The sequence below is a fragment of the Engraulis encrasicolus genome, chromosome 24 (assembly GCF_034702125.1).
Source record: "Engraulis encrasicolus isolate BLACKSEA-1 chromosome 24, IST_EnEncr_1.0, whole genome shotgun sequence".
Classification (NCBI taxonomy): domain Eukaryota; kingdom Metazoa; phylum Chordata; class Actinopteri; order Clupeiformes; family Engraulidae; genus Engraulis; species Engraulis encrasicolus.
The window spans coordinates 19,506,028-19,523,749 of record NC_085880.1 but is presented as its reverse complement, the minus strand read 5'-3'; the positions used below and the strand labels follow the sequence as shown (position 1 = coordinate 19,523,749).

General features: G+C 46.0%; 1 protein-coding gene across 5 annotated transcripts in view; it reads right to left on the bottom strand.

Annotated features, from left to right (window-relative positions):
* Positions 1-17,722, bottom strand: part of LOC134441292 (girdin-like) — a 100,914-nt gene that overhangs the window by 19,299 nt on the left and 63,893 nt on the right. For all 5 annotated transcript variants that reach the window (XM_063191543.1, XM_063191539.1, XM_063191540.1 and 2 more), the window contains exons 14-28: positions 17,504-17,641; positions 15,604-15,918; positions 15,098-15,283; positions 14,183-14,290; positions 13,694-13,882; positions 12,869-13,141; positions 11,839-11,966; positions 11,021-11,159; positions 10,592-10,768; positions 10,030-10,191; positions 7,513-7,790; positions 6,568-6,711; positions 4,353-4,539; positions 2,218-2,363; positions 1,259-1,351 (exon numbers count right to left, since the gene is read on the bottom strand). In XM_063191543.1, coding sequence (XP_063047613.1) covers positions 1,259-1,351; positions 2,218-2,363; positions 4,353-4,539; positions 6,568-6,711; positions 7,513-7,790; positions 10,030-10,191; positions 10,592-10,768; positions 11,021-11,159; positions 11,839-11,966; positions 12,869-13,141; positions 13,694-13,882; positions 14,183-14,290; positions 15,098-15,283; positions 15,604-15,918; positions 17,504-17,641 — 2,663 coding nt within the window. The remainder of the gene's footprint in view (positions 1-1,258; positions 1,352-2,217; positions 2,364-4,352; positions 4,540-6,567; positions 6,712-7,512; positions 7,791-10,029; positions 10,192-10,591; positions 10,769-11,020; positions 11,160-11,838; positions 11,967-12,868; positions 13,142-13,693; positions 13,883-14,182; positions 14,291-15,097; positions 15,284-15,603; positions 15,919-17,503; positions 17,642-17,722) is intronic.

The window sequence follows — 17,722 nt, the reverse complement described above, 5'->3', positions numbered from 1 at the left end:
AACGATAAGAGGTATCAAAAATTCTTTGAATACCCTACAGCAAATCAGTGCCAAGATGAAGTGTACCCTTTTGTAGGGCATTCTGACCAAAATTGTGGGACAAGTAGCATTTTTATTGAATTTCACAAAATTCAAAATGGCGGAAATTTTTCTTCCGGTTGACATGAAGTCATATAGTGCGTTTGATTCGGCTTGATCCAAGGATTCTAGTGAAAGTATTATTTTCAAAATTAGGCATACGGTGTAAAAGCTACAGGCAAAAATGTAGCTAAAAAGTTGACCTGTTGGTGGCGCTACAGAGTTTGAGCTGGGGGTATAATTTTCTTTGTGGTAGGTCATGGGATGGACTACTATCTGTGTAAAAAATCCTAGATTAATTCGACAAACGGTTGCTGAGATATGACCTCACTTCCTGTTTTGCCACTTTTACATCAACTTTGATTGGCTGTCACGAATAAACGATAAAAGATATCCAATATTCTTTGAGACCCCATGTGTAGCTCAGTCCGGAGATACTATATACCAAGTTTCGGGCGAATTGGTCAAAAATTGTGGGAAAAATAGCATTTTTATTGAATTTTACAAAATTCAAAATGGCGGGAAAACTATCCTGGCGGAAAATGACGTCATATGGTGCGTTGGATTCGTCTTGGCTCAAGGATTCCAGGGATACCAAGTTTATGAAAATTGGCCCAGCAGTTCAAAAGTTACAAGCAGAAATGTACCTGCAACTTTGACCTGCTGGTGGCGCTAGAGCGTTGGGACTGGGGACCTATAAATCGCTGTGGGTAATGCTGAGACTGTCCCTAATGTGTGTGCCAATTTACAGCATTTTCCTACCTACGGTTCTATGGGCTGCCATAGACTTGCTAAGGAGAGGAAAGATGCCTACGTAATAATAATAATAATCGTAAGAATACCAGCTAACACTATAGGGGCCTTCGCCAGCTTCGCTGCTTGGCCCCTAATTACGTCCTTAGGATCACATATATTACTAAACCAGATAAACTTCTGTCTCAGACAGCACCAACCACACTCATACAACCGCACACATGCACACAAATGGACAAACACATACGCACGCGCACACACACACACACACAATTACGAATCTAATGCAATTAAACTCTGTTGGGCTTAAGGTTGATCTCCTACCATCTGTTGTTTTTTGGAAAGTGAGACGACAGGACAGGGCCTGTACACACAGGCAGATCAAACGCCCGGGGGCTGGGAGAGGAGAGCACATATGCCATCTTACCTGCGTGGGGGGGAGGGGTCATAGAACTTGTACTGGTCCATGATCTTCTCCTCCAGCTTCTCCTTCTGTCTCCTCAGCTCATTCAGCTTATCACTATGACAGCGAGAAGAGAGAGAGAGAGGAAGAGAGAGAGAGAGAGAGAGAGAGAGAGAGATAAAGAGAGATAAGGAGAGATAGAGACAGATAAATAAATCAGCGAGACCCACATACAACAAAGAGGAGCCAGCGCGAAACTGCCATTGGTGGGACTGGCAGGCATCAGGGTTGCCAGATGAGACTGATGATTTCCAGCCCAAAAAAATGTTCAAAATCTGCCTGGAAGCTCTAAATCCTGCCCAATTTCAACTAAATTCTATTGATTTCTATGGCCATAAATGTGCAAGAAAAACCAGCCCAAATTTACCCGCAGACGGCCATCCCTAAGCAGTCCAGTAGGACGGGAAACAGCCCAGTCTGGCAACACTGGCTAGGATTAGGGAGTTATAGGTGTGGCCATAAACCAAAGGTGAAGGAGACTAAAGGTTGAATGCAGTGTGAATGTTATGAGTCTGGAGGTCTAGGGCCATAAAAACGTGGAGGCAGCCAAACGGCTCTGGTGAAAGCTGTGATCTTGGCTAATGGACAGATGGCGCACATATACCAGAGACTGTGTGGTAAGGCAGTGGTTACTAGTAATGCAGATATGGGGATCCAGCTGTCACTTTGGGTGTGCACCAGTAACTTGTGCAGGTGTTAGACAATAATGTCAGATGGTAAAAAATGGCTGGTCTGCACACTGCAAATGTGCAGAGAAATGGGGCGATTTGGAAACAACCTCGGGCCGCAATCGAACCCAGGTCTCTGAGTCTGGTGTAAGTGTCGGTGCCCTAGCCATTTGCAATTAGCACAGCTGGGAGCAATAACCATTATTTTTTTGTTTTTTTTTGTTCAAGAAAACATGCAGGAAGCGTCAGTCGTACATGTATTGTCGCTGCTCTACGTGGAACAGGTCTTTGCTCTCCATGGTCTGTTCTAGCAGCGTGCGGTTCTGCAGCATCAGGGTCTGGATCTGGTCCAGTAGGTGCCGGTTCTCCTCCTCCAGGTTCCCCTTCAGCTGGCTCAGGAGCTGTGTGGAGACACGAGAGATGAGAAAGTGTAAATATGCTGAGCCAATGTTGCAACTCAACTGGCTCAGGTACCAGACTCAGGAGGTGTGTGCAGACCATGGAGTAGACAGAGTAAATAAGCTGACTTCATGATGCGACTCAGGGAGGAGACAAGGGAGGAGAGTAAGTATGCTGAGCTAATGTTGCAACCCAACTTGCTCAGGAGCTGTGTGGAGACACAAGAGAAGAGAGCGTGTAAATATGCTGAGCTAATGTTGCCACTCAACTGGCTCAGGTACCAGGCTAAGGAGCTGTGTGCAGACCAGGGAGGAGATAGTACATAAGTTGACTTAATGCTTCGACCCAGCTGGTTCAGGAGTTGTGTGGACATAAGAGAAGAGTATGTTTAGCTAATGTTGCAACTCAACTGGCTCAGGAGAGACTGTAAGTACATTGAGCCAATGTTGTCACTCCTCTTGCTCAGGAGCTCTGTGTAGAGACGAGGGAGAACAGACTAAGTACAGTGAGTTTACATTGCAACACGAAAATGCTGATTTCATGTTTGAGGAGATCAGAGAGAAGAAAGAGGGTATGTTGAGCCAGCCTGGACCCATCCATACTGCTTGAGATGTCACACTGGTTTTTATTTAAAAAGTATCTCTATCCAACCTGCTTATTCTTTGTTGCTTGAAAATCTGAATGGAAAAGTGGCCTGAGTGGTTGAAAATCTGTTCAGAGGCATTTGACAGACACCAGTTGATCCTGCCTTGGTGCGACAGCTAGGCGAATGTGGAGCCCAAAAAAACCCCAAACAAGACAATATCATGCACAGCAGTAAGGATAATCCACAACAGTATAATCCACAGCCTTGCAGGGTCTGGCTGCAACTGCACTACTGGCTCTGTACCGTACAATGGCAGCATATGCCAAAATGGACTCCCTGTGGAGATTCTATGCTACAGTGCTACAGCCCACACAATGTTAGTGCCTAACAAGTGCTTCTGGTGCTGCTATGTTCACACTAGGGTTGCACAATATATCGAAAATGCATCGCAATCGCGATATCAAGAGTGGTGATATGTGTATCGCAAAAATGACCTCATTATCGCGAACATGTAAAACAATTCTGTGCAGTCAAATTACTTGCTAAATGTCAACAAATGCGCAAGAAGCCCGTCATGACCAAAGCCACGCCCCCCCCCCACACAGACCCAACAAATTAGTGACAGGAAAAACACTCAGCTAGATTTCTAAATATTGTTTAAATATCGTTATGGAGGCATTGCATGCTGTTATCAATTTTGCTCTGATATCGTGCAGCCCTAGTTCACAATCCCACCCCACCCCACACCCCCACCACCTTCTCTGCATATTTACGCTCACTGAGACCCACATGCTTTCATGCAGTAAATCATGCTTGACTCGATGAGAATGTCAATATCGCTGCAGTACATACAGGAGCACCCACCTTACCCACTGGCAGAGTGAGGCGAGCTTAACGAAGGAAGGGTGTGTGTATGTGGGCTTGAACTCTGCCTGAACCTCCCCTGTCTCTCCACTGTCACGTACACACACACCTTGGCAAGAGCTCCTTCACTACCTCAGATTACAGGTAGTCGATTATACAGGACACTCATGCAGGGTGCCTTACAAATAACTGCACTGCCAGGGCAAAGACTCTCAAACGTCAATCAATAGACTCCACCTTGAGTGGGGACTAGGGCTGTAACGATACACTCAACTCACGACTCGGTTCATATCCCAATTTTTGACCTACGGTTCAATAACCCCCATGATTTTTAAAATATATCTTTCTGATGATCGTTTATAGGTACTGTAGAATAAACACACACACACACACACACACACACACACACACACACACACACACACACACACACACACACACACACACACACACACACACACACACACACACACACACACACACACACACACACACACACACACACACACACACACATATGGAAAAAGTGTTGATGACTTGCCTCGCACTGGTTGGTGAGCTTGGTGGAGGTGATGTCCAGCTGCTGGTACTGCTCCTTGAGCTTGGAGAACTCCGCCTCCAGCCGCGTCTGCTCCAGCTTGGCCGCGTTCAGCTGGCTCTTCAGGCCCTTGTGGTCCGCCTGCAGCCCCTCGTTCTCCTTCATCAGCTGCTGGTATGTCAGGTTCAACCTGGAGGACACAGGAGAAGGGTATTGGTTACAACCCCCTTGGACACAGGGGCAGGGTATTAATTACAACCCCCTGGAGCAATGTGGGGTTAGGTCCCTTACGTAAGGGTACGTCAGCCATGGATGAAGGAAGCCTTAATACATTACACTTAGCTGACGCTCGTATCCAAATCGACTTACAGATATTTAGGTACAGGGCATTGGTTATAGTCCCCTGGAGAAATGTGGGGTTAGGTGCCTTGCTAAAGGCTACGCTAGTTGTTACCCACGGGTTACGATGGTATTCAAACCATATTGACTTTAGGCACTTTGGTGCCTTGCTCAAGGTTACACTAATCCATACCCACAGGTTAGGATGGGAATCAAACTGTATTAACTTTTTAAATCACGAAAGCTACTGCCAAACCATTAGGCCACAGCTGCCCCCACAAAGCCACAAACCACTGAGAGTCTAAAAGAGGTGAAGACAGCGCACTGTTTGGATCAGTGAATTAAATATCTTGATGATTATGTTCATTGAATTAACTACTGTCAATGCTGGATATTTTGCATTCCTACTCTTCGCATCTAACAAAATTAGCATTTTTTTTCTCCCCAGTCACAAGTTTAAAAAGTATTGCGCAACCATGTGCTTATGGCCCACGTTTGTGCCCACATGACACAGCTTGAGGTCCAGCATTCATTAATCTCACCTTGAAGCACTGTTTATCTAGGACGAACCCGCTAGTAACCCAAGGCAAGGGAATGTCAAATTCTGAAAATTTGCATTTAGTCGTCTTTTCCAAAACAACTCGTCAGCTGATTGCAAGAGAGGGGGTTGGTGAGCCTGTGATTCAGGTCAGTGCCCACATTACAGCAGACTAAGAAGCCGATTTCACCCAAAGTGACATTAAGTTATATATTACAGGGTATTGGTTACAGCCCCTGGGCCAATTTGACATTCTGTACCTTTCTCAAGGGCATTTCAGCCATGGATGAAGGTGTAGGGACACACATTTTTCTTTGTATTTACGGTGTCATTTTATATAGGAATCTTTTGATCCAAAGGCCCACTACTGAACTATTAGGCCACAGCTGCCCCATATAGTACTAGAAGGCCCACTCAGATCATCAATTCAGAAATGTAGCATTTCGATCATTTCCAAAACAACTGCTCAGCTGATTCCGGAAGAGGGGAGTTAGTGAGCCTGTGATATAGGTTTGAGCCTAAACAGCATTGACCACACATATACGCTCTCTCTTTTCATTTTTTTGTGTGCTTATGTTTGTATATACAGTACAGTATGTCGATGTGTGAAATCTGTTTGATCTGTGCAACTTGTATAATGCTGCTTCAGGATCACTGCTGCTGCTACTACTTCTGGTACTACCACTACTACTACTGCTACCACTACCACCACCCACTACTACTACTACTATACTACCACCACCCACTACTACTACTACTACTACTATACTACCACCACCCACTACTACTACTACCACTACCACCACCCACTACTACTACTACCACTACCACCATCACTACTACCATCACTACTATTACTACAACTACTACTACTACTACCACCACCACTACCACCATCACCACTACTACTACCACCACCACCACTACTACTACTACCACCACCACCACTACTACCACCACCACTGCTACCACTACTACCACCACCATCACCACCACCACTACTACTACTGCTACTACCACCACCACCACTACTACTACCACCACCACTACTACTGCTACCACCACCACTACCACCACCATCACTACTACCATCACCACTACTACTACCACCACTACTACTACCATCACCACTACTACCACCACCACCACCACCACCACTACTACTACCATCACCACTACTACCACCACCACCACCACCACCACTACTACTACCACTACTACCACCACTACTACTACCACTACTACCACCACTACTACTACCACTACTACCAACACCACTACTACAACAACTACTGCTACTACTACTACCACTGCTCCTCCTCCTTTTCCGGGCCTCCTTACCTGTCGTTGTCGTCCTTGAGCTTGCGGTACTCAGCGGCGGTGGCCTCGTGGTTCTTGTTCTCCGTCAGCATCTTCTCCTGCTCCTCCTTCAGAGCCTTCTCCAGCTCCTCCAGCTGGTCCTTCTGCTTCAGCAGCTGGTTGTACCTGCACACACGCACACACAAATTAATGCAGACAGCCATGCACATCAAATCTCTCATGGATCTTGTCAATCATGCGATCGGACCAAACTGTTAAAGCATTTGTGCTACCTTCATTGAGCTTTACCTAAAAATGAAACCAATGGTGAGGTTACCTATGGTTTGCCTGCTTCTACCTGTCTTGAGGACACAGACAGAGAGGATTCAATACATGTCCATCATGAGCACTACTTTTCCTGGGGTAGCACTATCTTCAAGTGCTAAATATGATGTCCTAAATGATGTCCTAAATATGAGGTCTGTGCCAGGCTTGCTGATCACCTTGGGGTAGTATTGCATGTCGTTTTCCACGACAGATTCGCCAGAAATACAGTGAACATCTTAATAATGCTCTGCCAGGCCAGTTCCCAGCACTCCATCAAACCTCGCCACGTGTATTACTGGCTCTGCACCTCATAGTACGGTAATCTAGGTAGTCAACGGTAGTCAATTTGCATGGGCAGGGCCGGAGTAAGATGGTACGGGGCCCCTAGGCTACTGGTTGCTGTAGCTCCCCCCCAGAAAGCAAATTCAACGATAAAACGGCTTAGACGCCGTCATAATCCTGAGCTAGGAGTGAGTACTACCCAAGAATGGAAATTCATCTTGTCACATTTCAGCAATTCAGCAGAACTTTACCCCCACTTTAGCCAATCAGGGGGCTCCCTGGCAGGTCGGGGATCTAGGCTGCAGCCCATCTCTAGCCTGTGTGTTAATCCAGCCCATCTGACAGGACGCACAACCAAAATCCCTTGGCCCATCCTACCTGTCCTCCAGGTCGCGATGCTGCACCTCCAGGCTCTTGTGTGCGCTCTTCAGGCCGCCGTGTTTCCCGATAAGGGCCTCGTACTCCCCGGCCTGCCTCTCGTGTAGCGCCGCCAGCTTCTCGTGATCGCGCAGCAGCTGCTCGTAGGTACTCCGCAGCTCCTCGCGCTCCCGCAGCGCCCCGTCGCGCTCGCTCTCCGTGCTGGACTGCTGACTCTGCAGCTGGGCCGTCTGGGCCATCAGCGCCCCGCTCTGGGAGTTCAGAGTAGAGTTCTCCACCTGGGAGGAGAGAGGGAGAGGGGGAGAGAGAGAGAGAGAGACAGACAGAGACAGAGAGACAGAGAGAGAGAGAGAGAGAGAGAGAGAGAGAGAGAGAGAGAAGAGAGAGAGAAGAGAAAGAGAGACAGACAGACAGACAGACAGACAGACAGACAGACAGACAGAGAGAGAGATTGACAGACACAGACAGAGGGAAAGAGAGGAGGGGGAGGGAGAGGGAGAGAGAGAGAGAGAGAGAGAGAGAGAGAGAGAGAGAGAGAGAGAGAGAGAGAGAGAGAGAGAAAGAGAGAGAGAAAGAGAGAGAGAGAGAGGATGATGATATACAGTACAAGGTGTCCAGAACGGAATATCCTTTTAAAAAATGTAACAGAATTGAAACATTTTACATCAAATATTTCTCTAATAAAAGCAGTGGGAAGCAAGGAGGACTGACACTTCATTTATCACCAATGATGGATTTTCTGGACGTGCAAACCAAACCCCTCCGGTCTTAAATAAGATTAAGTGCTGAATCATTTCACTGCTGACTGTCACTGTAGTGGGCTGGCCCAGTGGTTAGGGTGTCTAACCCCTGGCACAGGAATAGAATTAATACCATAGCATAGGAGCAGAGCGTGCCCAGCAGCAAAAGCTTCAAACCTGAGTACAGGGCCACTGACAGCTTTGGCTGGGTTCGGGACAAAGACATCTGAAAGGGCCCCAAACCCAATTAAAACAATGTAATGAGGATTCAAGTCTGGCCCCCCTCTCTCCCTGGGCCCGGGACAAGTGACCCCTTTGTCGGCTTCCCTGCCTGAGTATCAAGTGGCACCATGCCACAAACCAGTGTTCTCTTTAACGGGAACAATTTTCACAAAGTGTAAGTGATGTAATCTCCCTAGGCTCTGCCAGCAGGCACTGCTAAACAACTCCACCAACACTTATGGGATGGGACGCGCTGGTGGGGTATGCAGTGCACGTAGCAAAAGGAAACATGCAATTACACTACTAACTGCAGCTGCAGATGGCTGAATTCAACAGCTATATTTGACCAGACTTGACTACACTCTGTGACCTTGGGCTTTTTTCTTTTTCTTTTTTTTTCTTTTTGTGTTTTTATTGCTGATAGGACAGTCGAGATTATGACAGGAATAGAGCGGGTAAGAGAGATGGGGCAGGGTTGGGACATTAAACCTGGGTCCCCATGGGCATGCAAGCCTATATGTGGGGAGCTTAGCATGCTGCACCACAGTACCTCCCAACCTTGTTTTTTTTTTTTTTGAAACCGCAAAAGACTTGATGTTGGACTAGATTTAACATGGCTGGGGATTTCCCTCTTCAGTCACTCATGCTTGAAGGAACAGCACTCCACCGAGGCAAAGTGTTTGATCTGAAAGTACAGTATTACACTGGGCTGTGACCTAAGGGCTTTGGTAAAGGACGGGGGATGGGGGCTCCATAGTGGATCATGTCAAAGGGAGTACTAGTAATGGAGAAGGATTTCCATCAACGAAAACAGGAACAGCCATCAACATGGAGAAGCCAATCGACACAAGACCACACATCATCTTGGAAACGCCCATTAGAGGATGCAGTTGGATGCTATTGGAGAGGTAATTGAGAAAGTGCTGCAAGCATTAGCTTTCCTCATTGCACCTGTAGCTTGGTGAATAGAAGATACACATGGGCCAAAGGGCAAAGAAGGGGAACAAAGTTTCGCAAGTCGTGCCTGTAGCTTTTCTAAATTATTTTAGGGGCTTTTCTATATATATAAATATTTTTTATTTTTCTATATTTTATTTAGATAGGACAGTCTGAGGTGGCAACAGGAAGCGAGTGGGAGAGAGAGAGATGGGGGAGAATCCGTAAATGACCGGAATTGAACCCGGGTCGCAGGCGTATCAGCCCAGCTCCCTATTGTACCGTTAGAGCCACGACAGGGCCTCGTAAACGCAGCTTGGTGAATAGAAGACACTGATGGGGCAATGAAGGGAAATAAGTTTTGACAGTGGTACCTGTAGCTTTTTAAAAGTATTTTTTGGGGGCTTTTATGCCTTTATTTAGATAGGACAGTCTGAGGTGGCAACAGGAAGCGAGTGGGAGAGAGAGAGATGGGGGAGAATCGGCAAATTAACCAAGCCGGAATAGAACCCGGGTCACAGACGTAACAGCCCAGTGCTCTACCGTTAGAGCCAGGCGAATAGAAAGACACATATGGGGCAAAGAGCAAAGAAGGGGAAAAAAGCTTTTTAAGTGGTACCTGTAGCTTGGCGTTCTGTGTCTGCAGGGTGGTGTTGTTCTCCTGTAGCGAGGCGGTCTGGCGCTGCAGAGCCAGGATCTGGGCCTGCAGGTTGCTGCTCTGCGTCTCCAGCTGTTTCAGCTGTGAACGCAGCGCCTGCTTCTCCGCCTGCAGGGTGGCGTTCTGCAAAACACAAAAACAGTAATGAGGTTAGCACTCGGCCAGCGGTGAGCTTTTTAAAGTAAAGGAGGAGGTTAAAGCACGCACATCCTAACATCTTACCTGGGCACAGGACAACCAAATAACCAAATTGAAAAAAAAGCCAACTTGAAGCTGAATTTTTCTGCTCCCACTTTTTTCAATTTTCAGATTAGATAAATCACCTTCTAGATGTCCTGTAATGTAAAGTAATTTAATGAAACATAACAACTAACATAACAACTCACATTCCTCTCGACCTCACTGAGGTGGTCTTTGTCCTTGATTAATGGGTAGCCCTGCCTCACACTACATTAACCCAATCTTCTAAAAGCGGTATCCTGTAATGTAATGCACTGTAACGTAACGTAATGTAACAACTCACATTCCTCTCGACCTCGATGAGGCGATCCTTGACCTTGAGCAGTTCCCTCGTGGCCTCCTGGCTCTCCTTCTCCCACTTGTTGACCACCTGGCTGTCCTCCCCTCCTCTAGAGGGCGAACTCTGTACCATGCGCTCCTCCTCCTCCCTCTGGCGCAACGCCTCATAGTTCTTCTTCACCTGGACAGGGGGATCAAGCAAGGACAGCAAACCAACTTCTTGAATAACACCCCAAAGAAGCAAGATGTTAAGTAACGTCAAAGTGGGTAGAAGTGGACTTTCGATCACATGCCATGGGTGCCATGGCAGCCTTCTCTTTATTTCATTACTGTGCCATTATACAGTAGCATGCACTAAAGCCATGCTGCTGAGTAAACTGATGCTAATCTTGAAGGCTGGTGTCCTGAATTAAACGCTCAGAGAGGGACTCACTGTTTTGAGCTCCTGTCGTAACTGCTGATTGAGGTTGGACGACTCCTGTAGTCTTGCCTCCAAGGCAGCGATCTTCTCTTCCTTTATCTCCAATGAAGACTTGAGCGTGGATTCCAACTTGGACTCCAGCAGTTTGAACCTGCAATACAGACAATGCACCAATGATGATGCATTGAAAAATGGCTAAAAACACTAAAAGGTTTTCCTCAAGGACTATTGTTACGCATACAGGAAGGTGACTAATCATTTAGATATGTTATGCTTTTGTGCTCTAAAATAGTTTTAGGGGATTACTACAAATGTACACATCTGGTTATAACCAACGTCCATGTTTACTCAGTGGAATTAGTCACAATAGTAGACCTGGGGAGTATTCCAAAAACAAGGTTAAGTGATAACCCTGGCTAAGGTACTCGTAGTGGTAAAACTGCTAAAACATAACCCAACAGGTGTAATTTAGTTAAGGAAATAAAGGCATCAGGCTCTTCTATTAGACAATTTACCACTATCTCAAGGTTAACTTTACCTGGATTACTATTTAGCCAGGTTCTTGGCATACTGCCCCCCCCCTGTAGGGTATGTTGATCAGTGACTATTAGTCAGCTTATGTATACAAGAAGGTGACTCATAGTTTAGATATGTTATTGTGCTTTTGTGGTGTAAATGAGTTTAAGGGGATTACTTAAAAATATACACAAATGTACACATTTGGTAATTACTAATGTCCATGTTTACTTGGTAGTCACAATAGTAGACCTGTGGTTTATGTTGATCTGTGACATTTGAGCTCATTGATTGAGAATGCGTTCGGATATTACCGGTCATCAGAGCTCTGCTCGTCGTGCAGGAGTCGCTCCTTGTTGAGGCCGATCTTCTCCAGCTCGTGAGTCAGTTTCTCCAAGTCGTTGTTCATCTGCTGGGTCTTCAGCTTCTCGCTCACCAGCTCCTGAAACCATAATAATAATCATCATCAACGCTACAGAGTCAGTGACTCACACCACAGCATGCGGCACGCTGACGTAATCAAAGTAATGAGGGCTCATTAATGCTCATTTATGGACGGGGGTAATCGCTTGGTAATAATGTTGTTCTAATTTAAGGCGGTTTATATAACATCTGCTTAGTCTTCTCATATTGTGTTTCACCATGTGTGGTACAACAAAGCCAACGAGTTTTGTTAGACAGCGTTTGCAATTACTCATTTTACAGATCTGGTAACAAACATTCAAAAATACATCAATGGTATCAGTAACGGCCCAAATTGGCTTTCCAGTAATTTGAAACAATCCAAAATAGCTCCCGCAACGCACTGAATAAACAGCATTTAAAGGCAAAATGTTTAATCTCAAAGTTAAGTGGTAAACTGTGGGCTAAAGGCACCAGTAAAGGAGAGAGCATTGAAACATATGGAGATACAGTACGGACTGGGGGTGGGGGATGATGAAGAAAGCACTAGAAGCCAGACCAGCAGCTTGGTGTACTGGATCAGTAGTACAGTCATTTGAAATGTGTCTTGTTAAAGATTCTCCTTCATCTAGATCATGTTAGCATTTAAATGAGCGCAAATATGAAAAGAAGTCAAAGTCCAACTGCTCACAACTAAACTCACTGCTCACAACTTGGAGCTTTTACCCAGCGGCCAATACTGAACTAAATTCTGGTACAAAGCGTAGTTTTTACATCTATAAGTACTTTTCTAATCTTTTTTCATTCATTTTGAATTATTTATGGCTTCAATCAAGAAGGAATGCTCAATTTCGTTTCATGTGTCACAATGACAAATAAAAGATATTCCATATTGTATATTCTACGTATATATTCTATTTGAAACTGGTGAAAAACACCCACCTCCCGCAGCGTGGCCAAGGTCTTCTTGTCGATGGTGCCCTGCTTGACCATCTCCTTGTTCTCCTTCTCCAGGTCCTTGACGCGGCTGCTGGCCTCCTTCAGCGTGGTCACCTCCTTGCCCAGCACGCGGTTCTCCTTCTCCAGGTGCGTGATGCGCAGGTTGTCGTCATCCAGTTTGGAGTCCCGGATCTCAGCCTGCTGCTTCAGTCGCTTGTTTTCTTTCTCCAGCTGCTTCTTGTCCTTCTCCAGCTGGGAGCTCTCCTGCTCCAGGACCTAGTTGTTGGAATAAAGATAATATTTGTAAAACAAAGGAGATACGCACTCCACGCTTCTAAATGAACAATCCAGTGCAACCAGAGCAGGACTCTCATGAAGTTAGTCTTACTGCACTGAAAAAATAAATAACAAAAAATAGACATCCGTGTGGCAAGAAATGATAATATTTATTTGAAGCGCCTTTAATGATGTCCCAAGGACACTGTACATTAAAAGGTAAATCTATGCGTGATATTTGTAACACATAGATCATCCTCTCATTATATGCTGCCCTCAATGTTAAGGAATGGGACCACAAAATAACAGATATCAACACCACATAGAGCTTTTAAAATAGTGAAGAAGTAAATGCCAACACAATAAAATTATCCGTATTAATAATACATTTCAAGCACATTTCAAGAAACACAAGATGACAGTAAAAGAGCGATAAACACAACAAAATCCCATATCACAAGAGCCTTCCTCCACACCTTGTTTTCCTGCTCCATAACCTGGTTCATAATAATAATAATAATAATAGTATTTATTTGAAGTCATCGTCCACACCTTGTTCTCCTGCTCCAGCTGCTCCAGGCGCTTGCTGGAGATCTTGAGTTCCTCCAGGCTGCGCTGCAGGCTCTGGTTCTCGGCCTCCACGTCCTGCAGCTCCCCCTCCAGCTGCTGGATCTTGCGGCTGCTGTTCTCCAGGGCTTTCTGCAGACGCTGGTTCTCCGTGTCCAGGCCCTGGTAGCTCACCTTTACATTACATTACATCACATTACATTAAATGACATTGCATTTGGCAGATGCTTTTTAACCACAGTCACTTACAATCAAGGATATAATAATCATAGCCCTCATCACTAGCAGATACAAAGTGCGCAGGAATTATACAGAACAACAAGTGCAGATGCAAAATAGGGTTAGTTTTGTTATTCATTCAGTACATTAGCACAAGGGTTAAGTACAGCACGCACGCACACACACACACAATGTCATAGAGTCTGGCCCGTGACTGGGGCAGCGCAAGCATTTATAATGTAGTAGATAAATCACCTCCAGCCGCTCGCTCTTCTTGGACGAGGCCTTCAGCACCTCCAGGCTGCGCTTCAGCTGGCTGCGCTCCGTCTCCAGCTCGCGGTTCTCCGACTCCAGCTGCGCCACCTAGACCAGGGACAGGAAGAGGAAGATCAGGGACTGGGAAGAGGAAGACTTATGCCGTGATATCAAACACTGTGCTTGTCTTGACTCCAGAGGAGCACATGGAAATGTAATGTAAGCTGTGCTTTCCTTGACTCCTTGATTCCTCAGGTTCTCGGCGGTGCTTAGTGTAATGTAGTGCAGTATAGTGTAGTGCAGTAGTGCAGTATAGTGTAGCGTAGTATAGTGTAGTGTAGTATACTTTAGCATTAGTGTAGCATACTTTAGTGTAGCGTGTAGTGGAATGTACTGTAATGTAAGCTGTGCTTGCCTTGACTCCTTGGTTCCTCAGGTTCTCGGCGGTGCTTAGTGTAGGCTAGTGTAGTGTAGTGTAATGTAGTGTAGTGTAATGTAGTGTAGTGTAGCATAGCGTAGTGCAGCATGTAGTGTAATGTAATGTAATGCAAAGCCGTGCTTGCTTTGACTCCTTGGGAGCACAGTGTGGTGTAATGTAATGTAATCTAATGTAAGCTGTGCTTGCCTTGACTCCTTGGTTCCTCAGGTTCTCGGCGGTGCTTAGTGTAATGTAGTGTAGTGTAGTATAGTGTACTGTAGTATACTGTAGTGTAGTGTAGTATAGTGTACTGTAGTGTAGTGTAGTGTAATGTAGTGTAATGTAAGCTGTGCTTGCCTTGACACCTTGGTTCCTCAGGTTCTCGGAGGTGCTAAGTGTAGTGTAGTGTAGTATAGTGTAGTATAGTGTACTGTAGTGTAGTGTAATGTAGCGTAGTGTAGTATAGTGTAGTGTAGTGTAATGTAAGCTGTGCTTGCCTTGACTCCTTGGTTCCTCAGGTTCTCCGCGGTGCGTCGGAGCTCCAGGTTCTCCTCCTCCAGCTGGGCGTTGTCCTTCTCCAGGGCCTCCAGCTGGAACGCCGTGCTCCGCAGACCGTCCACCTTCTTCTTCAGCTTGCGGCCCTCACACTCCAGCTCCGCATTCTCCTTCTCCAGAGCTTCCACCTGACAAAGGAATGCATGAAAGAGTGAGCTATAGGTTTAATATGCTGTAGGTGTAATGTGTGTAATGTCTTGTGTATTCTTTATTTATGCATGTATGCTACTGGACACCTTAATTTTCCTCGAGTCGGGACTAATAATAAACGATACTCTACTCTACTCATCATGTCTCCAATGCTTCCACCTGACAAGCCAAAGGGAGGCTAATGATGAGGTCCAGGGAGTGTTTATTCAAAAAAAGGTTAAGAATCACTGATCTAAATCTATAGGGACGTCAGTGTAAAGTACACAACTAGTACAGTATTTTCCATTTTCCCAGGTACCTTTTCGCATGTGATGCCGAGGGTGGCTATGCGTTTCTGCAGTGCCTCGTTGTCGCGCTGCAGCCTCTGCACCCGCAGCTCCAGCTCCTCGGCGTGCTCCCCCTTCTCCTTGTACAGCTCCACGTCTTTACGCAGCTGTTTCCTCTCGAACTCCAGCTTGTTGAGCTTGCTGCTGGTCTCCTTGATGGACTCGTGCAACACGCGGTTCTCCTTCTCCACGTCCTTCACGCGTGCCTCCGCCCCCACCTGCGAGCGTTGCCGTAGCGACGAGACCGTCTGGCTCAGGTGCTCGTTCTCCTGCTCCAGGCCCTTCACCTGAGATGGAAACAGCATCCGCAGAGACAAGAAGTTGCGGTACTTTAATATGACGTTATCCACTATGAAATATCAGCGTTTCCCGCAGAGTTTTCGTTAGTCAAAGTGGTAGGGGCTAGCTTGTATCAGACACGCATGACTGTGATCATTGGAAAGGCGATTCTGGGCATTTTCATAAGAATTACAGCAAAATGGACAGCTGTATCGAACTAATTCAAAACAATATATCGTTTTTAAGTACGTACTTCAGAACCCATGTTTGCTAAAACCCCATTAAATATTATGCACTCCTTTTACTTCACCTGTTTATGATTTAGAGACCATAGACCCACCATTATTGTGTACAAGAACAATGTCTGTTCTGCTGTGAGCAATCTTGGATGCACAAATTAACATGCAGCTTTCCGAGCATTTTCATGCTAAAGCGTGTCCTTTGCATTGACAGATACAAGTATAAATCCAGTCGTTGGTATTCCGTGTCAACAGATGACATTCTGAAGGGTTCTATTCACACAGAAAAATTGGTTGCTTAAACAAGGTAAACAAGGAAAGATGGCAATTTCAATAACACACGTATTTTCCCTCCCCAAGTTAGATTAGTTGGAAGCGCGTGCAGAGGCCTAACAGGCAAACAGCCTGTTCTCTGTGTTCTACGGCTGTGTCAAGGCCGTTGGAAGCGCTCCCACTGTCAAACACACAGAGACAGCACGACACAAAGAACACACAAACACACACACACACACACTTTGCAGTCCATTCGCCCTTGTCCAGTCTAACTTTATGAATGAAGCCTTTCTGTGTATTCATCTCCACAATCTTCTCTGTTCCACATTTGCCAATGCCTGCTCTCCAGGGCTGCATTTCTCGAAACCATAGCTGCTAACTATGTTAGCTACTTTGCTGTTTGTAATGCAATTTCCCATTGGCAACTACCCAAGCTTTCGAGAAACACACCCCAGTCCAGTACGAGAACCACAGCCCACACAACCACACTCCCCCTCTCTCTGCTCTAAATTCAATACAGACACAAGTCCAAATGAGCGCTAATGTCATTTGGAGCACGGTGCATTCCCAAACCAATATAACGCATCGCATGTATGTAACTCCAGACCGCAATCTTCTCCAGCAGCACTGATTTGTTTTTGTTCAAATGCGGGCAAGTTTAAATCACCAAAAACAACATGGTCACAAATCAGCAGGTCGGAGAGCATGCTAGTCTGTGCAGGCATCTCTCTCTCTCTCTCTGTGTGCATCTCTTTTTTCTCTATGTGTGTGTGTGTGTGTGCGTGTGTGCGCGTCTCTCTCACTGTCAGTCTCTCTCTCTCTGTGTCTCTCTCTCTCTCTCAGTGTTTGTGTTTGTGTTTCTGTGTGTGTGTGTGTGTGTGTGTGTGTGTGTGTGTGTGTGTGTGTGTGTGTGTGTGTGTGTGTGTGTGTGTGTGTGTGTGTGTGTGTGTGTGTGTGTGTGTGTGTGTGTGTGTGTGTGTTTTACTGGTCTGTCTGAGTTCTCCTGTAGTGTGTGTGTGTGTGTGTGTGTGTGTGTGTGTGTGACCGGTCTGTCTGAGTTCTCCTGTACTGTGTGTGTTACCTGTCTGTCTGAGTTCTCCTGTAGTGTCTCCAGGGTCTTCTGCAGTTGGCTCTTCTCCTTCATCAGGTCAGAGCTGAGGTCCTCTGCACTTCGCAGGCTCTCCTTATCCGCCTTCAGCTCAGCCGCCAGCTGCTCCAACTACACACACACACACACACACGCACGCACGCACGCACACACACGCACACACGCACACACACACACACACACACACACACA